Source organism: Patagioenas fasciata, chromosome 31 (assembly GCF_037038585.1).
Source record: "Patagioenas fasciata isolate bPatFas1 chromosome 31, bPatFas1.hap1, whole genome shotgun sequence".
In the NCBI taxonomy this organism is placed as follows: domain Eukaryota; kingdom Metazoa; phylum Chordata; class Aves; order Columbiformes; family Columbidae; genus Patagioenas; species Patagioenas fasciata.
The window spans coordinates 3,128,892-3,153,030 of NC_092550.1; the positions used below are offsets into that span (position 1 = coordinate 3,128,892).

Consider the following 24,139-nt stretch of genomic DNA (forward strand, 5'->3'; position numbering starts at 1 on the left):
TCCACCAACCACCCACGGCCACGAGATGCCACCATGACCACCAACCAACCACGGCCACGAGATGCCACCACGGCCACCACCCACCCATGGCCATGAGATGCCACCATGGCCACCAACCCCCCACAGCCATGAGATGCCACCATGGCCACCAACCACCCACGGCCACGAGATGCCACCATGGCCACCAACCACCCATAGCCATAAGATGCCACCATGACCACCAACCACCCATAGCCATGAGATGCCACCATGGCCACCAACCACCCACAGCCATGAGATGCCACCATGGCCACCAACCACCCACGGCCATGAGATGCCACCATGGCCACCAACCACCCACAGCCACGAGATGCCACCACGGCCACCAGCTCCCCCATAGCCACGAGATGCCACCACGGCCACCAGCTCCCCCATAGCCACGAGATGCCACCATGACCACCGACCACCCATAGCCATGAGATGCCACCATGACCACCAACCACCCACGGCCATGAGATGCCACCATGGCCACCAACCGCCCATAGCCATGGCCACCAACCACCCACGGCCATGAGATGCCACCATGTCCACCAACCACCCATGGCCACGAGATGCCACCATGACCACCGACCACCCATGGCCATGAGATGCCACCGTGTCCACCAACCACCCACGGCCACGAGATGCCACCATGACCACCAACCAACCACGGCCACGAGATGCCACCACGGCCACCACCCATGGCCACGAGATGCCACCACGGCCACCACCCATCCATAGCCATGGGATGCCACCACGGCCACCAGCCACCCACGGCCATGAGATGCCACCATGACCACCAACCACCCACAGCCATGAGATGCCACCATGGCCACCAACCACCCATGGCCATGAGCTGCCACCATGGCCACCAACCACCCACAGTCATGAGATGCCACCATGGCCACCAACCGCCCATAGCCATGGCCACCAACCACCCATGGCCATGAGACGCCACCATGACCACCAACCACCCATAGCCATGAGATGCCACCATGACCACCAACCACCCACGGCCACGAGATGCCACCATGGCCACCAGCCCCCCACGGCCACGAGATGCCACCATGGCCACCAGCCCCCCACAGCCACGACATGCCACCATGGCCACCAACCACCCATGACCATGAGATGCCACCACGGCCACCAGCCCCTCACGGCCACGAGATGCCACCATGGCCACCACCCGTGTTCTTGCAGGTTGTCACCACGCGTTTTATTGCGGGAGCTCTTCCCCCAACACGCGGGGCGGGAAGAGGGGGGTCAGACCCCTCCCCGTTGCTCGTGGGGGTCCGGGGCGAGGAGAAGCCGTGGGGCTCAGTCGCGGCCGTTGTTCTTCATGGTGCTGTGGATCCAGGAGGTGAACTGGCAGACGCGGGTGTAGACGCCGGGCTTGCCGCGCTGGCCGCACACCTGCATGCCCCACGACACGATGCCCTGCAGCTCGTCCCGGCACACCAAAGGGCCTCCAGAGTCGCCCTGGGAGGGGGGGACAAGAACCGACCTGAGGAGGTGGCACCAGGGTTGGGGCAACCAAACTGGACCAGCTCCACCACACGGGGAGGGCTCAGAACCCATCGGTCTTGCTTGGATGCCACGTGGCCTATGGGGTGAGCCATGGAGAGCATCATGGACAATGGGGTGAGACATGGAGAGCATCATGGCCAACGGGGTGAAGGCATGGAGACCACCATGGCCAATGGGGTGAGCCATGGAGACCACCAGGACCTATGGGGTCAAGGCATGGAGACCACCATGGTCAATGGGGTGAGCCATGGAGACCATCATGGTCAATGGGGTGAGCCATTGAGACAATCATGGCCAATGGAGTGAGCCATGGAGACCACCAGGACCTATAGGGTCAAGGCATGGAGACCACCATGGCCAATGGGGTGAGCCATGGAGACCACCAGGACCTATAGGGTCAAGGCATGGAGACCACCATGACCAATGGGGTGAACCATGGAGACCATCATGGTCAATGGGGTGAGCCATGGAGACCACCAGGACCTATGGGGTCAAGGCATGGAGACCACCATGGTCAATGGGGTGAGCCATGGAGGCCATCATGGCCAATGGGGTCAATGGGGTATGGGGTCAAGGCATGGAGACCACCATGGCTAATGGGGTGAACCATGGAGACCATCATGGCCAATGGGGTGAGCCATGGAGACCATCATGGCCAATGGGGTGAGCCATAGAGACCACCAGGACCTATGGGGTCAAGGCATGGAGACCATCATGGTCAATGGGGTGAGCCATGGAGACCATCATGGCCAATGGGGTCAATGGGGTATGGGGTCAAGGCATGGAGACCACCATGGTCAATGGGGTGAGCCATGGAGACCACCAGGACCTATGGGGTCAAGACATGGAGACCACCAGGGCCAATGGGGTCAGGGCATGGTGATCATCATGGTCAATGGGGTCAATGGGGTATGGGGTCAAGGCATGGAGACCATCATGATCAGTGGGGTGAGCCACGGAGACCATCATGGCCAATGGGGTGAGCCATGGAGACCATCATGGCCAATGGGGTGAGTCATGGAGACCACCATGGCCAATGGGGTGAGCCATGGAGACTAACAGGACCTATGGGGTCAAGGCATGGAGACCATCATGGTCAATGGGGTGAGCCATGGAGACCATCATGGCCAATTGGGTCAATGGGGTATGGGGTCAAGGCATGGAGACCACCAGGACCTATGGGGTCAAGGCATGGAGACCACCATGGCCAATGGGGTGAGCCATGGAGAGCACCACAGCCAATGGGTTGCAGTGCTTGGGGGTCCCCATAGCACCCAGAATCCCCATAGCAATTAGAGGGTCCCTATAGCACCCAGAAGGTCCCCATAGCACCCAGGGGGTCCCCATAGCACCTACGGCCCCTGAGTGGTTCCTATAGCAGCCAGGGGGTCCCCATACCACCCAGAAGGTCCTCATAGCAATTAGAGGGTCCCTATAGCACCTAGCAGGTCACTATAGAACCTACAGACCCTGAGTGGTTCCTATAGCACCCAGGGGGTCCCCATAGCACCTACGGCCCCTGAGTGGTTCCTATAGCACCCAGAAGGTCCCCATAGCAATTAGAGGGTGCCTATAGCACCCAGGGGGTCCCCATAGAACCTACAGACCCTGAGTGGTTCCTATAGCACCCAGAAGGTCCCCATAGCACCCAGGGGGTCCCCATAGCAATTAGAAGGTCCCTATAGCACCCAGAAGGTCCCCATAGCAATTAGAGGGTCCCTATAGCACTCAGGGGGTCCCCATAGAACCTACAGACCCTGAGTGGTTCCTATAGCACCCAGAAGGTACCCATAGCACCCAGGGGGTCCCCATAGCAGTTAGAAGGTCCCTATAGCACCCAGAAGGTCCCCATAGCAATTAGAGGGTCCCTATAGCACCCAGCAGGTCACTATAGAACCTACAGACCCTGAGTGGTTCCTATAGCACCCAGAAGGTCCCCATAGCACCCAGAAGGTCTCCATAGCACCCAGAAGGTCTCCATAGCACCTACGGACCCTGGGTGGTCCCCATAGCACCCACGGTGTCCCCATAGAACCTATGGACCCTGAGTGGTTCCTATAGCACCCACAAGGTCCCCATAGCACCCAGAGGTCCCCATAGCACCCAGCGGGTCCCCATAGCACCCAGCGGGTCTCCTTGGTCCTTACGGGTGTCCCTAGAGCTTCCTATGTCCCCAACCCTCCATGGAGTCTCCTACTGGTCCTCAACCCCAAGTGACGTCCCCACCACCCCCCAAGTTCTTCTCCTTTGGGGTGGGTGGGGCCACCCAGACCACCCCCCATGGGGTGAGGCCACCGGGGGGGACCCCTGGGTGCTCCCGAGCGTACCTGGCAGGAGTCGGTGCCCCCCGCGGTGGCGCCGGCGCAGAGCATGTTCTTGGTGATGCCCTTGGGGTAGAGCTTGGAGCACTCCTCGTTGGGGATGGTGTAGACCAGCCCGCACTGGAGGACGTCGGGGAAGAACCCTGGGGACAGGGGACACGGGGGTCAGGGGACATCAAGGTGGGACCCAACCGGCCATGCTGGAGTGGGGTTGGAGGCTCCCGTGGGCGTGGAGTTGGTGGGGGTGGAGACCAGTGTGGTCAACACGTGGAGCAGTGGTGGAGACAGGTGTCCAATGGGTGTCACCAAAGATGTCCTCAAGACACCAAGATGTCCCCAAGGTATCAAGATGACCCCAAGACACCGAGATATCTCCAAGGTGCTGAGATGTCCCCAAGATGCCGAGATGACCCCAAGACGCCGAGATGACCCCAAGACGCCGAGATGACCCCAAGACGCCGAGATGTCCCCAATGTGCTGAGATGCCCCCAAGACACTGAAATGCCCCCAAGATGTTGAGTTATCTCCAAGAAACCGAGATGTCCCCAAGGTGCTCTTACATTGCCAAGACACCAAGATGATCCCAAGGTACTGAGATGTCCCCAAGACACCAAGATGTCCCCAAGGTGCTGAGATGGCCCCAAGACACCGAGATGACCCCAAATGATCAAGATGTCCCCAATGTGCTGAGATGCCCCCAAGACACTGAGATGTCCCCAAGATGTTGAGATATCTCCAAGAAACCGAGATGTCCCCAAGCTGCTGAGATGCCCCCAAGAAACAGATGCCCCCAAGAAACAGATGTCCCCAAGGTGCTCTTACATTGCCAAGACACCAAGATGTCCCCAAGGTACTGAGATCTCCCCAAGGTGCTGAGGTGTCCCCAAGGTGCTGAGGTGTCCCCAAGACACCAAGATGTCCCCAAGACACGGAGATGACCCCAAGACGCCGAGATGTCCCCAAATGATCAAGATGTCCCCAATGTGCTGAGATGCCCCCAAGACACTGAGATGTACCCAAGATGTTGAGATATCTCCAAGAAACCGAGATGTCCCCAAGCTGCTGAGATGCCCCCAAGAAACAGATGTCCCCAAGAAACAGATGTCCCCAAGGTGCTCTTACATTGCCAAGACACCAAGATGTCCCCAAGGTACTGAGGTGTCCCCAAGGTACTGAGGTGTCCCCAAGGTGCTGAGGTGTCCCCAAGACACCAAGATGATCCCAAGGTACTGAGATGTCCCCAAGACACCAAGATGTCCCCAAGACACGGAGATGACCCCAAGACGCCGAGATGTCCCCAAATGATCAAGATGTCCCCAATGTGCTGAGATGTCCCCAAGACATTGAGATGTCCCCAAGATGTTGAGATATCTCCAAGAAACCGAGATGCCCCCAAGGTGCTGAGATGTCCCCAAGACACCAAGATGTCCTCAAGGTACTGAGATGTCCCCAAGACACCAAGATGTCTCCAAGGTGCTCTTACATTACCAAGAAACCAAGATGCCCCCAAGGTAGTGAAATGTCCCCAAGACACCGAGATGACCCCAAGACACCGAGATATCTCCAAGAAACCGAGATGTTCCCAAGGTGCTGAGCTGTCCCCAATGTGCTGAGATGACCCCAAGACACCAAGATGACCCCAACATGCTGAGATGTCCCCAAGATGCTCTTATGTTGCCAAGACACCAAGATGTCCCCAAGGTACTGAAATGTCCCCAAGACACCGAGATGACCCCAAGACGCTGAGATGACCCCAAGACGCTGAGATATCTCCAAGGTACCGAGATACCCTCAAGACACCAAGATGTCCCCAAGATGCCCCCAAGACATCAAGATGACCCCAAGGTACTGAAATGTCCCCAAGACACCGAGATATCTCCAAGACACTGAGATGACCCCAAGATGTTGAGATATCTCCAAGGTACCGAGATGCCCCCAAGACACCAAGATGTCCGCAAGGTGCCCCCAAGATGTCCCCAAGGTGTCCCCAAGGTGCCCCTAAGACGCCGAGATGACCCCAAGATGATCGAGATGTCCCCAAGGTGCCGAGACATCCACAAGACGCTGAGATGTCCCCAAGATGTTGAGATATCTCCAAGGTACCGAGATACCCTCAAGACACCAAGATGTCCCCAAGATGCCCCCAAGACATCAAGATGACCCCAAGGTACTGAAATGTCCCCAAGACACCGAGATATCTCCAAGACGCTGAGATGTCCCCAAGATGTTGAGATATCTCCAAAGTACCGAGATGTCCCCAAGACACCAAGATGTCCGCAAGGTGCCCCCAAGATGTCCCCAAGGTGTCCCCAAGGTGCCCCTAAGACGCCGAGATGACCCCAAATGATCGAGATGTCCCCAAGGTGCCAAGACATCCACAAGACGCTGAGATGTCCCCAAGATGTTGAGATATCTCCAAGGTACCGAGATGCCCCCAAGACACCAAGATGTCCGCAAGGTGCCCCCAAGATGTCCCCAAGGTGTCCCCAAGGTGCCCCTAAGACGCCGAGATGCCCCCAAATGATCGAGATGTCCCCAAGGTGCCAAGACATCCACAAGACGCTGAGATGTCCCCAAGATGTTGAGATATCTCCAAGGTACTGAGATGCCCCCAAGACACCAAGATGTCCCCAAGATGCCCCCAAGACATCAAGATGACCCCAAGGTACTGAAATGTCCTCAAGACACCGAGATATCTCCAAGACACTGAGATGACCCCAAGATGTTGAGATATCTCCAAGGTACCGAGATGTCCCCAAGACACCAAGATGTCCGCAAGGTGCCCCCAAGATGTCCCCAAGGTGTCCCCAAGGTGCCCCTAAGACGCCGAGATGACCCCAAATGATCGAGATGTCCCCAAGGTGCCGAGACATCCACAAGACGCTGAGATGTCCCCAAGATGTTGAGATATCTCCAAGGTACTGAGATGCCCCCAAGACACCAAGATGTCCCCAAGATGCCCCCAAGACATCAAGATGACCCCAAGGTACTGAAATGTCCCCAAGACACCGAGATATCTCCAAGATGCTGAGATGACCCCAAGATGTTGAGATATCTCCAAGGTACCGAGATACCCTCAAGACACCAAGATGTCCCCAAGATGCCCCCAAGACATCAAGATGACCCCAAGGTACTGAAATGTCCCCAAGACACCGAGATATCTCCAAGACGCTGAGATGACCCCAAGATGTTGAGATATCTCCAAGGTACCGAGATGCCCCCAAGACACCAAGATGTCCGCAAGGTGCCCCCAAGATGTCCCCAAGGTGTCCCCAAGGTGCCCCTAAGACCCCGAGATGACCCCAAATGATCGAGATGTCCCCAAGGTGCCAAGACATCCACAAGACGCTGAGATGTCCCCAAGATGTTGAGATATCTCCAAGGTACCGAGATGCCCCCAAGACACCAAGATGTCCGCAAGGTGCCCCCAAGATGTCCCCAAGGTGTCCCCAAGGTGCCCCTAAGACGCCGAGATGCCCCCAAATGATCGAGATGTCCCCAAGGTGCCAGGACATCCACAAGACGCTGAGATGTCCCCAAACCACCAAGATGACTCCAAACCACCAAGATGTCCCCAAACCACCAAGATGTCCCCCCAACGAGGTGCGAGGAGGTGTCTCCACCCACCTTCAGGGCTGCTGGTGCTCCCCCAGCCCGAGACGATGCACTCGCTGTTGGGTGGAGGACACCGCTTGGGCAGGGCCACCGGCTGGACGTGCTCGGTGAAGTGCACGGGCTTCTGGAGCTTGAGGAGCATGATGTCGCTGTCATGGCTGGTGGGGTCGTAGTTGGGGTGGACAAAGGCCTTGGCCGAGTTGACACATTGTTCTGTCCCCTCCTTGGTCTTCAAGCTGTGGTCGCCCATGCGGATGGGGATGGAGCTGGGGGAGAGAAGAGCACGGTGAGGTGGCACCAAGAGAAGTCCATGGGGTGGAGAAAAGACCATGGTGAGGTTCTCTGGTGGATGTGGCAGCATGGAAGGTCCGTGGAAGGACCATGGTGAGGTTCCCTGGTGGACGTGGCACCATGGAAGGTCCATGAGGTGGAGAAAAGACTATGGTGAGGTTCTCTGGTGGACATGGCACCATGGAAGGTCCATGGTGAGGTTCTCTGGTGGATGTGGCACCATGGAAGGTCCATGGAAGGACCATAGTGAGGTTCTCTGGTGGACGTGGCACCATGGAAGGTCCATGGAAGGACCATGGTGAGGTTCTCTGGTGGACGTGGCACCATGGAAGGTCCATGGAAGGACCATGGTGAGGTTCCCTAGTGGATGTGGCACCATGGAAGGTCCATGGAAGGACCATGGTGAGGTTCCCTAGTGGACGTGGCACCATGGAAGGTCCATGGAAGGACCATGGTGAGGTTCTCTGGTGGACGTGGTACCATGGAAAGTCCATGGAAGGACCATGGTGAGGTCTCTGGTGGACGTGGCACCATGGAAGGTCCATGGAAGGACCATGGTGAGGTCTCTGGTGGACGTGGCACCATGGAAGGTCCATGGAAGGACCATGGTGAGGTTCTCTGGTGGACGTGGCACCATGGAAGGTCCATGGAAGGACCATGGTGAGGTTCTCTGGTGGACGTGGCACCATGGAAGGTCCATGGAAGGACCATGGTGAGGTCTCTGGTGGACGTGGCACCATGGAAGGCCCATGGAAGGACCATGGTGAGGTTCTCTGGTGGATGTGGTACCATGGAAGGACCATGCAAGGACGATGGTGAGGTTCTCTGGTGGACGTGGCACCATGGAAGGTCCATGGAAGGACCATGGTGAGGTTCTCTGGTGGACGTGGTACCATGGAAAGTCCATGGAAGGACCATGGTGAGGTTCTCTGGTGGATGTGGTACCATGGAAGGACCATGCAAGGACGATGGTGAGGTCTCTGGTGGACATGGCACCATGGAAGGACCATGCAAGGACGATGGTGAGGTTCTCTGGTGGACGTGGCACCATGGAAGGTCCATGGAAGGACCATGGTGAGGTTCTCTGGTGGACGTGGTACCATGGAAAGTCCATGGAAGGACCATGGTGAGGTTCTCTGATGGACGTGGCACCATGAAAGGTCCATGGAAGGACCATGGTGAGGTTCCCTGGTGGACATGGCACCATGGAAGGTCCATGAGGTGGAGAAAAGACTATGGTCAGGTTCTCTGGTGGACATGGCACCATGGAAGGTCCATGGTGAGGTTCTCTGGTGGACGTGGCACCATGGAAGGTCCATGGAAGGACCATGGTAGGACCATGGAAGGACCATGGTGAGGTTCTCTGGTGGACGTGGTACCATGGAAGGTCCATGGAAGGATCATGGAAGGACCATGCAAGGACCATGGTGAGGTCTCTGGTGGACATGGCACCATGGAAGGACCATGCAAGGACCATGGTGAGGTCTCTGGTGGACGTGGCACCATGGAAGGTCCACACGGTGGAGGGTGTGAGAAGCCATCAGGAAGAAAGCTAAGAAGCTTCATGGAGGGGGAAACTGAGGCAGGTCAACCAAAGAGTTGGCCAATGTGAGTCCTCCGTGGTCCAGCCCAGCCTGGAGAAGAACCAGCTCCAGCCCACCCAAAGAAACCCTAAAATCTGGGGTTTCTTCCCCATTTTTGGGACAGATCCTTCCCGTCAACTTGGACTTGGCCAGGAGAAGCTCAGGCCACCAGAAGGTCCTTCTGGGAGCCCAAGTGGGTGGTGTTGGTGGCCAACTGGCTGAGGTGGGGAGGAGGCCCTGAGCTGGAGACACCCCCACGATGACCATCTCCAGCATTGGGGTTCTCCACTGCTGATCTTCTCCACTGTTGATGTTCTCCACCGTTTAGCTCCTCCACCATTGAGCTTCTCCACCGTTTAGCTCCTCCACCATTGAGCTCCTCCACCATTGAGCTCCTCCACCATTGAGCTCCTCCACCATTGAGCTCCTCCACCATTGAGCTCCTCCACCACCGATGTTCCCCAACATTGACGTTCTCCACGATTGGGGTTCTCCACCATTGACCTTCTCCATCATTGACCTTCTCCACGATTGGGGTTCTCCATTGTTGATGTTCTCCATCATTGTCGTTCTCCACCATTGTCATTCACCACCACTGACCTTCTCCACTGTAGATGTTCTCCACCGTTGACCTTCTCCACTGTTCATCTTCTCCATTGTAGATGTTCTCCACCATTGACCTTCTCCACCGTTGATATTATCCACTGCTGACCTTCACCACCATTGGGGTTCTCCACCACCGAGGTTCTCCACTCTTGACCTTCACCACCACTGACCTTCTTCACCAACACTCTCCACCACTGAGTTTCTCCACCTTTGACCTTCTCCACCATTGGGGTTCCCCACCACTGACCTTCTCCATCATTGACCTTCTCCACCAACATTCTCCACCATTGAGTTTCTCCACCATTGACCTCCACCCACATTGACCTTCACCTCCACTGAGTTTCTCTACCAACATTCTCCACCATTGACCTTCTCCACGCCCATTGACCTTCTCCACCTTGGACTTTCAGCCCCATTGACCTTCTCCACCTTGGACCTTCAGCCCCATTGACCTTCACCACCAACATTGACCCCCATTGACCTTCATCGCTATTGAGTTTCTCCACCTTGCACCTTCACCCCCATTGACCTTCATCCCCATTGACCTTCTCCACCCCCATTGACCCCCATTGACCTTCACCCCCATTGAGTTTCTCCACCTTGGACCTTCACCCCCATTGACCTTCACCCCCATTGACCTTCACCCCCATTGAGTTTCTCCACCTTGGACCTTAACCCTCATTGACCTTCACCCCCATTGACCTTCAGCCCCATTGACTTTCTCCAACATTCTCCACCACTGAGTTCCTCCACCAGTGACCTTCACCCCTGTTGACCTTCTCCCCCCATTGACCTTCTCCACCCCCATTGACCTTCTCCACCCCCATTGAGTTTCTCTACCAACATTCTCCACCATTGAGTTTCTCCACCATTGACCTTCAACCCCTTTCACCTTCTCCACCCACATTCACCTTCTCCCTCATTGAGTTTCACCCCCATTGACCTCCACCCCCATCGACCTCCACTCCCATTGAGTTTCTCCACCTTGGACCTCCACCCCCATTGATCTTCACCCCCATTGACCTTCACCACCACTAAGTTTCTCCACCTTGGACCTTCACCCCCATTGACGTTCTCCACCCCCATTGACGTTCTCCACCCCCATTGACGTTCTCCACCCCCATTGACGTTCTCCACCCCCATTGACGTTCTCCACCTTGGACCTTCACCCTCATTGACCTTCTCCACCATTCACCTTCTCCCCCCACACACCTTTGCTCCCATTGAGTTTCTCCACTATAGACCTTCACCCCCATTGACGTTCTCCACCCCCATTGACGTTCTCCACCTTGGACCTTCACTCTCATTGACCTTCACCCCCATTGACGTTCTCCACCCTCATTGACGTTCTCCAGCCCCCTTGATGTTCTCCACCTTGGACCTTCACCCTCATTGACCTCCACCCCCACTGAGTTTCTTCACCTTGGACCTTCACTGTCACTGACCTTCACCCCCATTGACGTTCTCCACCTTCATGGACCTTCACCCCCATTGACGTTCTCCACCCCCATTGATGTTCTCCACCCCCATTGACGTTCTCCACCCCCATTGACGTTCTCCACCCCCACTGACGTTCTCCACCTTGGACCTTCACCCTCATTGACCTTCACCCCCATTGACGTTCTCCACCCCCATTGACGTTCTCCACCCCCATCAACCTTCACTCTCATTGAGTTTCTCCATCATTGACCTTCACCCCCACTGACCTTCACCCCCATTGACGTTCTCCACCCCCATTGACGTTCTCCACCCCCATTGACGTTCTCCACCCCCATTGACGTTCTCCACCCCCACTGACGTTCTCCACCTTGGACCTTCACCCTCATTGACCTTCACCCCCATTGATCTCCAGCCCCATCGACCTTCACTCTCATTGATTTTCTCCATCATCGATCTTCACCCCCATTGACCTTCTCCACCCTCATTGACCTTCAGCCCCATTGACGTTCTCCAGCCCCATTGACCTTCACCCTCATTGACCTTCACCCCCATTGACGTTCTCCACCCCCATCAACCTTCACTCTCATTGAGTTTCTCCATCATTGACCTTCACCCCCACTGACCTTCACCCCCAATGACGTTCTCCACCCTCATTGACGTTCTCCACCCCCATTGACGTTCTCCACCCCCATTGACGTTCTCCACCCCCATTGACGTTCTCCACCCCCATTGACGTTCTCCACCCCCATTGACGTTCTCCACCTTGGACCTTCACCCTCATTGACCTTCACCCCCATTGATCTCCAGCCCCATCGACCTTCACTCTCATTGATTTTCTCCATCATCGATCTTCACCCCCATTGACCTTCTCCACCCTCATTGACCTTCAGCCCCATTGACGTTCTCCAGCCCCATTGACGTTCTCCAGCCCCATTGACCTTCACCCTCATTGACCTTCACCCCCATTGACGTTCTCCACCCCCATTGACGTTCTCCACCCCCATCAACCTTCACTCTCATTGAGTTTCTCCATCATTGACCTTCACCCCCACTGACCTTCACCCCCATTGACGTTCTCCACCCTCATTGACGTTCTCCACCCCCATTGACGTTCTCCACCCCCATTGACGTTCTCCACCCCCATTGACGTTCACCCCCATTGACCATCACCCTCATTGACGTTCTCCACCCTCATTGACGTTCTCCACCCCCACTGACGTTCTCCACCCCCACTGACGTTCTCCACCCCCACTGACGTTCTCCACCCCCATTGATGTTCTCCACCCCCCCATCCCCTCCCACCTCCCCCCCGCCCCACGCACCTCTGGGTGTCGCAGTGGGCGGCCGTGAGCACCCAGCGGCGCCCCACCAGGACCCCCCCGCAGTGGATGTTGTTCTGGGGTCCCAGCAGCACCACCTGGTACGGGTGGCGCCTCCGGGGGCAGTTCTGCCCGTGCACGATGCGCGTCTCGTCCCCCGCGGCCGCTGGGGACCCGGGGTCAGTGCTACCAGTGCTCCCAGTACATCCCAGTACACCCCAGTGCCTCCCAGTGCCCCCAGCGCCTCCCAGTGCCATCCAGTCCTTCCCATCGCCTCCCAGTACATCCCAGTGCTCCCAGCGCTCACAGTGCCTCCCAGTCCTTCTCAGTGCCTCCCAGTGCCATCCAGTCCTTCCCAGTACATCCCAGCACTCCCAGTGCCTCCCAGTCCTTTTCAGTGCCTCCCAGTGCCATTCAGTCCTTCCCATCGCCTCCCAGTACATCCCAGTGCTCCCAGCGCTCACAGTGCCTCCCAGTCCTTCTCAGTGCCTCCCAGTGCCATCCAGTCCTTCCCAGTACATCCCAGCACTCCCAGTGCCTCCCAGTCCTTCTCAGTGCCTCCCAGTGCCATCCAGTCCTTCCCAGTACATCCCAGTGCCTCCCAGTGCCCTCCAGTCCCTTCCCAGTACACCCCAGTGCCTCCCAGTGCCCCCAGTGCCTCCCAGTCCTTCCCATCGCCTCCCAGTACATCCCAGTGCTTCCAGTGCTCCCAGTGCCTCCCAGTCCTTTTCAGTACCTCCCAGTGCCATTCAGTCCTTCCCAGTACATCCCAGTGCTCCCAGTGCCTCCCGGTGAGTCCCAGTGCCCTCCAGTTCCTTCCCAGTACACCCCAGTGCTCCCAATGACTCCCATTGCCCTCCAGTCCCTTCCCAGTACACCCCAGTGCCTCCCAGTGCCCTCCAGTCCCTTCCCAGTACATCCCAGTGCTCCCAGTGCCTCCCAGTGCCATCCACTCCTTCCCAGTGCCTCCCAGTACATCCCAGTGCTCCCAGTGCCTCCCAGTGCCATCCAGTCCTTCCCAGTGCCTCCCAGTGCCATCCAGTGCCTTCCCAGTACACCCCAGTGCCTCCCAGTGCCCCCAGTGCCTCCCAGTGCCATCCAGTCCTTCCCATCGCCTCCCAGTACATCCCAGTGCTCCCAGCGCTCCCAGTGCCTCCCAGTCCTTTTCAGTGCCTCCCAGTGCCATTCAGTCCTTCCCATCACCTCCCAGTACATCCTGTGCTCCCAGCGCTCACAGTGCCTCCCAGTCCTTCTCAGTGCCTCCCAGTGCCTCCCAGTGCCCTCCAGTCCCTTCCCAGTACACCCCAGTGCCTCCCAGTGCCCCCAGTGCCTCCCAGTGCCCCCAGTGCCTCCCAGTGCCATCCAGTCCTTCCCATCGCCTCCCAGTACATCCCAGTGCTCCCAGCGCTCACAGTGCCTCCCAGTCCTTCTCAGTACCTCCCAGTGCCCTCCAGACCCTTCCCAGTACACCCCAGTGCCTCCCAGTGCTCCCAGTGCCTCCCAGTGCCATCCAGTCCTTCCCAGTGCCTCCCAGTACACCCCAGTGCCTCCCAGTACACCCCCGTGCCTTCCCAGTACACCCCAGTGCCTTCCCAGTGCCATCCAGTCCTTCCCAGTACACCCCAGTGCCTCCCAGTGCACCTCAGTGCCCTCCAGTCCTTCCCAGTGCCATCCAGTCCTTCCCAGTGCCTCCCAGTGCATCCCAGTGCTCTCCAGTTCCTTTCCAGTACACCCCAGTGCTCCAAGTGACTCCCAGTGCCCTCCAGTCCCTTCCCAGCACATCCCAGTGCCTCCCAGTGCTCCCAGTGCCTCCCAGTGCCCTCCAGTCCCTTCCCAGTACACCCCAGTGCTCCAAGTGACTCCCAGTGCCATCCAGTCCCTTCCCAGCACATCCCAGTGCCTCCCAGTGCTCCCAGTGACTCCCAGTGCCCTCCAGTCCCTTCCCAGCACATCCCAGTGCCTCCCAGTGCTCCCAGTGCCCTCCAGTCCCTTCCCAGCACATCCCAGTGCCTCCCAGTGCTCCCAGTGACTCCCAGTGCCCTCCAGTCTCTTCCCAGTACACCCCAGGGCCTCCCAGTGCTCCCAGTGACTCCCAGTGTCCTCCAGTCCCTTCCCAGTACATCCCAGTGCCTCCCAGTATGTCCCAGTGCCTCCCAGTGCCATCCAGTCTTTCCCAGTGCCTCCCAGTGACCCACAGTACATCCCACTGTGTCCCAGTCCCTCCCAGTGCCCTCCAGTCCCTTCCCAGTACATCCCCAGTGCTCCCAGTGACTCCCAGTGCCATCCACTCCTTCCCAGTGCCTCCCAGTCCTTCCCAGTGCCCTCCAGTCCCTTCCCAGTACACCCCAGTGCCTCCCAGTATGTCCCAGTGCCTCCCAGTGCCATCCAGTCTTTCCCAGTGCCTCCCAGTGACCCACAGTACATCCCACTGTGTCCCAGTCCCTCCCAGTGCCCTCCAGTCCCTTCCCAGTACATCCCAGTGCTCCCAGTGCCTCCCAGTGCCCTTCAGTCCCTTCCCAGTCCCTTCCCAGTGCCTCCCAGTATGTCCCAGTGCCCTCCAGTTCCTTCTCATTCCCTTCCCAGTGCATCCCAGTGCCCTCCAGTCCCATCACAGTGCCTCCCAGAGCCTTCCAGTCCCTTCCCAGTGCCCTCCAGTCCCATCCCAGTGATTCCCAGTGCCCCCCAGTTCCTTCCCAGTGCCCTCCAGTGCCTCCCAGTGCCCACCAGTTCCTTTCCAGTCCCTTCCCAGTGCCCTCCAGTCCCTTCTCGTTCCCTTTCCAGTGCTCCCAGTGCCTCCCAGTGCCCTCCAGTCCCTTCCCAGTACATCCCAGTCCCTCCCAGTGCCCTCCAGTCCCTTCCCAGTACATCCCAGTGCTCCCAGTGCCTCCCAGTGCCATCCACTCCTTCCCAGTGCCTCCCAGTACATCCCAGTGCTCCCAGTGCCTCCCAGTGCCATCCAGTCCTTCCCAGTGCCTCCCAGTGTCATCCAGTGCCTTCCCAGTACACCCCAGTGCCTCCCAGTGCCCCCAGTGCCTCCCAGTGCCATCCAGTCCTTCCCATCGCCTCCCAGTACATCCCAGTGCTCCCAGCGCTCACAGTGCCTCCCAGTCCTTCTCAGTGCCTCCCAGTGCCTCCCAGTGCCTCCCAGCGCCCTCCAGACCCTTCCCAGTACACACCAGTGCCTCCCAGTGCTCCCAGCGCTCACAGTGCCATCCAGTCCTTCCCAGTGCCTCCCAGTACACCCCAGTGCCTCCCAGTACACCCCCGTGCCTTCCCAGTACACCCCAGTGCCTTCCCAGTGCCATCCAGTCCTTCCCAGTACACCCCAGTGCCTCCCAGTGCACCTCAGTGCCCTCCAGTCCTTCCCAGTGCCATCCAGTCCTTCCCAGTGCCTCCCAGTGCATCCCAGTGCTCTCCAGTTCCTTTCCAGTACACCCCAGTGCTCCAAGTGACTCCCAGTGCCATCCAGTCCCTTCCCAGCACATCCCAGTGCCTCCCAGTGCTCCCAGTGACTCCCAGTGCCCTCCAGTCTCTTCCCAGTACACCCCAGGGCCTCCCAGTGCTCCCAGTGAGTCCCAGTGTCCTCCAGTCCCTTCCCAGTACACCCCAGTGCTCCCAGTGACTCCCAATGCCCTCCAGTCCCTTCCCAGTACATCCCAGTGCCTCCCAGTATGTCCCAGTGCCTCCCAGTGCCCTCCAGTCTCTTCCCAGTACACCCCAGGGCCTCCCAGTGCTCCCAGTGAGTCCCAGTGTCCTCCAGTCCCTTCCCAGTACACCCCAGTGCTCCCAGTGACTCCCAATGCCCTCCAGTCCCTTCCCAGTACATCCCAGTGCCTCCCAGTATGTCCCAGTGCCTCCCAGTGCCATCCAGTCTTTCCCAGTGCCTCCCAGTGACCCACAGTACATCCCACTGTGTCCCAGTCCCTCCCAGTGCCCTCCAGTCCCTTCCCAGTACATCCCCAGTGCTCCCAGTGACTCCCAGTGCCATCCACTCCTTCCCAGTGCCTCCCAGTCCTTCCCAGTGCCCTCCAGTCCCTTCCCAGTACACCCCAGTGCCTCCCAGTATGTCCCAGTGCCTCCCAGTGCCATCCAGTCTTTCCCAGTGCCTCCCAGTGACCCACAGTACATCCCACTGTGTCCCAGTCCCTCCCAGTGCCCTCCAGTCCCTTCCCAGTACATCCCAGTGCTCCCAGTGCCTCCCAGTGCCCTTCAGTCCCTTCCCAGTCCCTTCCCAGTGCCTCCCAGTATGTCCCAGTGCCCTCCAGTTCCTTCTCATTCCCTTCCCAGTGCATCCCAGTGCCCTCCAGTCCCATCACAGTGCCTCCCAGAGCCTTCCAGTCCCTTCCCAGTGCCCTCCAGTCCCATCCCAGTGATTCCCAGTGCCCCCCAGTTCCTTCCCAGTGCCCTCCAGTGCCTCCCAGTGCCCACCAGTTCCTTTCCAGTCCCTTCCCAGTGCCCTCCAGTCCCTTCTCGTTCCCTTTCCAGTGCTCCCAGTGCCTCCCAGTGCCCCTCAGTCCTTCCCAGTGCGCCCCAGTGCCCTCCAGTCCCGTCCCAGTGCCCTCCAGTACTCTCCAGTCCCTTCCCAGTCCTTTCCCAGTGCCCTCCAGTCCCTTCCCAGTGCATCCCAGTGAGCCCCAGTGCCCTCCAGTCCCGTCCCGGTCCTTTCCCAGTGCATCCCAGTGCCCCCCAGTACATCCCAGTGCCTTCCAGCTATTTCCCAGTGCTACCTCACTCCCCGCCCAGTGCTCCCCAGTATCACCCCATTTCCTCCCACCACCTGCCAGCTCTTCCCAGTAGCCTCCAGTTCCCTCCCAGTTCCTTTCCAGTGCCTCCCAGTCCCCTCCCAGTGCCTCCCAGTCCCCTCCCAGTATCCCTCAGCACCTCCCAGTGCTTCCTCATTCCTTCCCACGTGCTACCAGTTTGCTCCCAGTGCCCCCAGTTCACATCCTGCTCCTTCCCAGTACCCTCCCAGTACCCTCCCAGTGCCTCCCAGTGCCCTCCACTGCCCCCTCATTCCTTTCCATGCTCAACCAGTGCTCCCAGTGCTTCCCAGTACCTCCTCTCACCCACACCAGTATGATCCTGCTGCCTCCCAGTGTCCCCAGTTCACCTGCAGCTCCTTCCCAGTACTCCCCAGTGCCTCCCAGTCTGTTTCCCAGCAGCCCCCAGTGCTCCCCAGTTCCATCCCAGTGCCTCCCAGTGCCCTCCTAGCACCCACCAGTACCCTCCCAGTGCCTCCCAGTGCTCCCCAGGTCCTTCCCAGTTCCCCCCAGTGCTCCCCAAGTCCTTCCCAGTGCCCCCAGTTCCCTTCCACTGTCTCCCAGTTCCCCCCATCCTGTTCCCCACACCCTCCCAGTCCCCTCCCAGTTCCCCCCAGTGCCCTGCAGCTCCCTCCCAGTTCCTCCCAGTGCTTTCCCAATGCCTCCCAGTGCCCCCCAGTCCCCTCCCAGTTGCTCCCAGCTCCCTCCTAGTTCCCCCCAGTGCCTCCCAGTGCCCCCAGTCCCCTCCCAGTTACCCCCAGTGCCCCCCAGCTCCCTCCCAGTGCCCCCTAGTGCCTTCCCAGTGACTCCCAGTGTCCCCAGTCCCCTCCCAGTTCCCCCCAGCTCCCACAGTGCCTTCCCACTTCCCCCCAGTGTCCCCCAGTCTGCTCCCAGTTCACCCCAGCTCCCTCCCAATGCCTCTTAGAGCTTTCCCAGTGCCCCCCAGTCCCCTCCCAGTTCCCCCCAGTGCCCCGCAGCTCCCTCCCAGTTCCCCCCAGTGCCCTCCCAGTTGCTCCCAGTGCCCTCCCATTTCCCCCTAGTGCTTTCCCAGTGCCTCCCAGTGTCCTCCAGTGCCCTCCCAGTTCCCCCCAGTGCCTTCCCAGTTCCTCCCAGTGTCCCCCAGTCCCCTCCCAGTTCCTCCCAGCTCCCTCCCAATGCCCCTTAGGGCTTTCCCAGTGCCCCCCAGTCCCCTCCCAGTTCCCCCCAGTGCCCTGCAGCTCCCTCCCAGTTCCCCCCAGTGCCCTCCCAGCTGCTCCCAGTGCCCCGCAGCTCCCTCCCAGTGCCCCATAGCACCTCCCAGTTCCCCCCCAGTGCCCTCCCAGTGGCTCCCAGTGCCCCCCCAGTGCCCTCCCATTTCCCCCTAGTGCCTTCCCAGTGCCTCCCAGTGTCCCCCAGTCCCCTCCCAGTTCCCCCCAGCTCCCTTCCAATGCCCCATAGGACTCTCCCAGTGCCCCCCAGTGCCCTCCCAGTGCCCCGCAGCTCCCTCCCAGTGCCCCATAGCACCTCCCAGTTCCCCCCCAGTGCCCTCCCAGTGGCTTCCAGTGCCCCCCCAGTGCCCCCCCATTTCCCCCTAGTGCCTTCCCAGTGCCTCCCAGTGTCCCCCAGTCCCCTCCCAGTTCCCCCCAGCTCCCTTCCAATGCCCCATAGGACTCTCCCAGTGCCCCCCAGTGCCCCGCAGCTCCCTCCCAGTGCCCCATAGCACCTCCCAGTCCCCCCCAGTGCCCTCCCAGTGGCTCCCAGTGCCCCCCCAGTGCCCCCCCATTTCCCCCTAGTGCCTTCCCAGTGCCTCCCAGTGTCCCCCAGTCCCCTCCCAGTTCCCCCCAGCTCCCTTCCAATGCCCCATAGGACTCTCCCAGTGCCCCCCCAGTGCCCCGCAGCTCCCTCCCAGTGCCCCATAGCACCTCCCAGTTCCCCCCCAGTGCCCTCCCAGTGGCTCCCAGTGCCCCCCCAGTGCCCTCCCATTTCCCCCTAGTGCCTTCCCAGTGCCTCCCAGTGTCCCCCAGTCCCCTCCCAGTTCCCCCCAGCTCCCTTCCAATGCCCCATAGGACTCTCCCAGTGCCCCCCAGTGCCCTCCCAGTGCCCCATAGCACCTCCCAGTTCCCCCCCAGTGCCCTCCCAGTGGCTCCCAGTGCCCCCCCAGTGCCCTCCCAGTGCCCCCCCAGTGCCCTCCCATTTCCCCCTAGTGCCTTCCCAGTGCCTCCCAGTGTCCCCCAGTCCCGTCCCAGTTCCCCCCAGCTCCCTTCCAATGCCCCATAGGACTCTCCCAGTGCCCCCCAGTGCCCCGCAGCTCCCTCCCAGTGCCCCATAGCACCTCCCAGTTCCCCCCAGCTCCCTTCCAATGCCCCATAGGACTCTCCCAGTCCCCCCCAGTGCCCTCCCAGTGCCCCGCAGCTCCCTCCCAGTGCCCCATAGCACCTCCCAGTTCCCCCCAGTGTCCTCCCAGTGGCTCCCAGTGCCCCCCCAGTGCCCTCCCATTTCCCCCTAGTGCCTTCCCAGTGCCTCCCAGTGTCCCCCAGTCCCCTCCCAGTTCCCCCCAGCTCCCTTCCAATGCCCTATAGGACTCTCCCAGTGCCCCCCAGTTCCCCCCCAGTGCCCTCCCAGTGGCTCCCAGTGCCCCCCCAGTGCCCTCCCATTTCCCCCTAGTGCCTTCCCAGTGCCTCCCAGTGTCCCCCAGTCCCCTCCCAGTTCCCCCCAGCTCCCTTCCAATGCCCCATAGGACTCTCCCAGTGCCCCCCCAGTGCCCCGCAGCTCCCTCCCAGTGCCCCATAGCACCTCCCAGTGCCCCCCAGTGCCCTCCCAGTGGCTCCCAGTGCTCACCAGTGAGCAGCAGCAGCAGCGGCAGCAGTCGCTCCATGGCGAGAGGAGGAAGAAGAGGAGGAGGAGGAGGAGGCTGAGCAGGCACCGCCGGATCGGGCCCCTTAAATCCCCGCGGGCTCCGGGAGGGGCCGGGACGCGCCCAATGAGGGGGCGGGGCCAGCCCGGGCCACGCCCACCGCTGGGGGGTGGGGGGGCGGCACCAGTGCTCCCAGTGACAGCGCGGAGCCTTCCCAGTGCTCCCAGTACAACCCTGGAGCCTTCCCAGTGCTCCCAGTGCTCCCAGTAACAGCTTGGAGATTCCCCAGTGCTCCCAGTAACAGCCTAAAGCCTTCCCAGTGCTCCCAGTAACAGCTTGGAGATTTCCCAGTGCTCCCAGTACAACCCTGGAGCCTTCCCAGTGCTCCCAGTACAAGCCTGGAGCCTTCCCAGGACTCCCAGTACAACCCTGGAGCCTTCCCAGTGCTCCCAGTAACACCATGGAACCTTCCCAGTGCTCCCAGTAACAGCCTAAAGCCTTCCCAGTGCTCCCAGTAACAGCTTGGAGATTTCCCAGTGCTCCCAGTACAACCCTGGAGCCTTCCCAGTGCTCCCAGTGACAGCCAGGAGCCTTCCCAGTGCTCCCAGTACAACCCTGGAGCCTTCCCAGTGCTCCCAGTAACAGCGTGGAGATCCCCAGTGCTCCCAGTAACACCATGGAACCTTCCCAGTGCTCCCAGTAACAGCCTAAAGCCTTCCCAGTGCTCCCAGTAACAGCTTGGAGATTTCCCAGTGCTCCCAGTACAACCCAGGAGCCTTCCCAGTGCTCCCAGTACAAGACCCAGAGCCTTCCCAGTGCTTCCAGTACAACCCAGGAGCCTTCCCAGTGCTCCCAGTACAAGACCCAGAGCCTTCCCAGTGCTTCCAGTAACACCATGGAACCTTCTCAGTGCTCCCAGTGCTCCCAGTAACAGCTTGGAAATTTCCCAGTGCTCCCAGTAACACCATGGAACCTTCCCAGTGCTCCCAGTAACAGCCTAAAGCCTTCCCAGTGCTCCCAGTAACAGCTTGGAGATTTCCCAGTGCTCCCAGTACAACCCTGGAGCCTTCCCAGTGCTCCCAGTACAAGACCCAGAGCCTTCCCAGTGCTTCCAGTAACACCATGGAACCTTCTCAGTGCTCCCAGTGCTCCCAGTAACAGCTTGGAAATTTCCCAGTGCTCCCAGTAACACCATGGAACCTTCCCAGTGCTCCCAGTAACAGCCTAAAGCCTTCCCAGTGCTCCCAGTAACAGCTTGGAGATTTCCCAGTGCTCCCAGTACAACCCTGGAGCCTTCCCAGTGCTCCCAGTACAAGACCCAGAGCCTTCCCAGTGCTTCCAGTAACACCATGGAACCTTCTCAGTGCTCCCAGTGCTCCCAGTAACAGCTTGGAAATTTCCCAGTGCTCCCAGTAACACCATGGAACCTTCCCAGTGCTCCCAGTAACAGCCTAAAGCCTTCCCAGTGCTCCCAGTAACAGCTTGGAGATTTCCCAGTGCTCCCAGTACAACCCTGGAGCCTTCCCAGTGCTCCCAGTAACACCATGGAACCTTCCCAGTGCTCCCAGTAACAGCCTAAAGCCTTCCCAGTGCTCCAAGTAACACCATGGAACCTTCCCAGTGCTCCCAGTAACAGCTTGGAGATTTCCCAGTGCTCCCAGTACAACCCTGGAGCCTTCCCAGTGCTCCCAGTAACAGCTTGGAGATTCCCCAGTGCTCCCAGTAACACCATGGAACCTTCCCAGTGCTCCCAGTAACAGCCTAAAGCCTTCCCAGTGCTCCCAGTAACAGCTTGGAGATTTCCCAGTGCTCCCAGTACAACCCTGGAGCCTTCCCAGTGCTCCCAGTAAAAGACCCAGAGCCTTCCCAGTGCTTCCAGTACAACCCTGGAGCCTTCCCAGTGCTCCCAGTACAAGACCCAGAGCCTTCCCAGTGCTTCCAGTAACACCATGGAACCTTCTCAGTGCTCCCAGTGCTCCCAGTAACAGCTTGGAAATTTCCCAGTGCTCCCAGTACAAGCCTGGAGCCTTCCCAGTGCTCCCAGTGACAGCCAGGAGCCTTCCCAGTGCTCCCAGTGCTCCCAGGAGCAGCTTGGAGATTCCCCAGTGCTCCCAGTACAACCCTGGAGCCTTCCCAGTGCTCCCAGTACAACCCCAGAGCCTTCCCAGTGCTCCCAGTAACAGCCCGGATCCTTCCCAGTGCTCCCAGTAAAACCCTGGAGCATTCCCAGTGCTCCCAGTACTCCAGTGCTCCCAGTAACAGCCCAGAGCCTTCCCAGTGCTCCCAGTAACAGCCCAGAGCCTCCCAGTGCTCCCAGTAACAGCCCAGAGCCTTCCCAGTGCTCCCAGTACCTCCCTGTGCTCCCAGTGACACCCAGTGCCTCGCGCTATCTCCTGGAGCCTTCCCAGTGCCTCCCAGTGCCTCCCAGTGCCTCCCAGTGCCTCCTGGGGCATCCTAGCACCTTCCCAGTGCCTCCCAGTATCTCCCAGTGCCATTCCTTTCATTCCCAGTGCATCCCAGTGCCTCCCAGTGCCACTCAGTGGTGGTCTTGGGCCTCCCAGTGCCTTCCAGTGCCTCCCAGTACCCCATGGAGCCTTCCCAGTGCCTCCCAGTTCCTCCCAGTGCCACCAGGTACCTCCCAGGGCCTTCCCAGTGCCTCCCAGTGCCTTCCCAGTATCAATCCACAGCCCTCCCAATGCTTCCCAGTGCCTCCCAGTGTCTCCCAGTGCCTTCCCAGTGCCTCCCAGTTCCTCCCAGTGTCACCCAGTGCCTCCCAGTGTCTTCCCAGTATCTCCCAGTGCCTCCCAGTGCCACCCAGTGCCTCCTAGTACCCCCTGGAGCCTTCCCAGTGCCTTCCCAGTTCCCCCCAGTGCCTCCCAGTGCTGGCCCAGGACCTTCCCAATGTCTCCCAGTGCCTCCCAGTGCCTTCCCAGTACCAACCTACAACCCTCCCAGTGTCTCTCAGTGCCTTCCCAGTGCCTCCCAGTTCCTCCCAGTGTCACCCAGTGCCTCCCAGTGTCTTCACAGTATCTCCCAGTGCCTCCCAGTGCCTCCCAGTACCCCCTGGAGCCTTCCCAGTGCCTTCCCAGTGCCTCCCAGTGCCTCCCAGTGCTGGCCCAGGACCTTCCCAATGTCTCCCAGTGCCTCCCAGTGCCTTCCCAGTGCCTCCCAGTTCCCCCCAGTGTCACCCAGTGCCTCCCAGTGTCTTCCCAGTATCTCCCAGTGCCTTCCCAGTTCCTGCCAGTGCCTCTGGAGCCTTCCCAGTGCCTCCCAGTGCCTTCCAGTGCTGGCCCAGGACCTTCCCAATGTCTCCCAGTGCCTCCCAGTGCCTTCCCAGTACCAACCCACAGCCCTCCCAGTGCCTTCCCAGTGCCTCCCAGTGCCTCCCAGTGTCACCCAGTGCCTCACAATGTCTTCCCAGTATCTCCCAGTGCCTCCCAGTGCCTCCCAGTACCCCCTGGAGCCTTCCCAGTGCCTTCCCAGTGCCTCCCAGTGCCTCCCAGTGCTGGCCCAGCACCTTCCCAATGTCTCCCAGTGCCTCCCAGTGCCTTCCCCGTGCCTCCCAGTTCCCCCCAGTGTCACCCAGTGCCTCCCAGTGCCTTCCCAGTTCCTCTCAGTGCCTCCCAGTGCTGGCTCAGGACCTTCCCAGTGTCTCCCAGTGCCTCCCAGTGCCTTCCCAGTACCAACCCACAGCCCTCCCAGTGCCTTCCCAGTGCCTCCCAGTGCCTCCCAGTGTCACCCAGTGCCTCCCAGTGCCTTCCCCGTGCCTCCCAGTTCACCCCAGTGTCACCCAGTGCCTCCCATTGTCTTCCCAGTATCTCCCAGT

At 59.7% G+C, this 24,139-nt stretch overlaps 1 protein-coding gene across 1 annotated transcript; it reads right to left on the bottom strand.

The window, feature by feature from the left end:
* Nucleotides 1-1,245: 1,245 nt before the first annotated feature.
* On the bottom strand, nucleotides 1,246-20,359 carry LOC136114370 (kallikrein-6-like). Its single transcript, XM_065859717.2, has 5 exons — nucleotides 20,298-20,359; nucleotides 12,724-12,886; nucleotides 7,494-7,747; nucleotides 3,873-4,009; nucleotides 1,246-1,497 (listed from the first exon to the last, which is right to left on the bottom strand). Exons 1-5 carry the CDS (start codon nucleotides 20,332-20,334, stop codon nucleotides 1,336-1,338), a joined length of 753 nt encoding a protein of 250 aa, XP_065715789.1. The 5' UTR covers nucleotides 20,335-20,359; the 3' UTR covers nucleotides 1,246-1,335.
* Nucleotides 20,360-24,139: the final 3,780 nt, after the last annotated feature.

What these genes read in the sequence shown, in the direction of transcription:
- LOC136114370 (XM_065859717.2), bottom strand. Translation starts at nt 20,334, where the DNA reads ATGGAGCGACTGCTGCCGCTGCTGCTGCTGCTCACTG. An exon ending in GCCCACTGCGACACCCAGAG is followed by an intron (nt 7,748 to 12,723) that starts GTGCGTGGGGCG and finishes TCTCTCCCCCAG; the next exon opens with CTCCATCCCCATCCGCATGG. An exon ending in GAGCACCAGCAGCCCTGAAG is followed by an intron (nt 4,010 to 7,493) that starts GTGGGTGGAGAC and finishes CCCTGTCCCCAG; the next exon opens with GGTTCTTCCCCGACGTCCTC.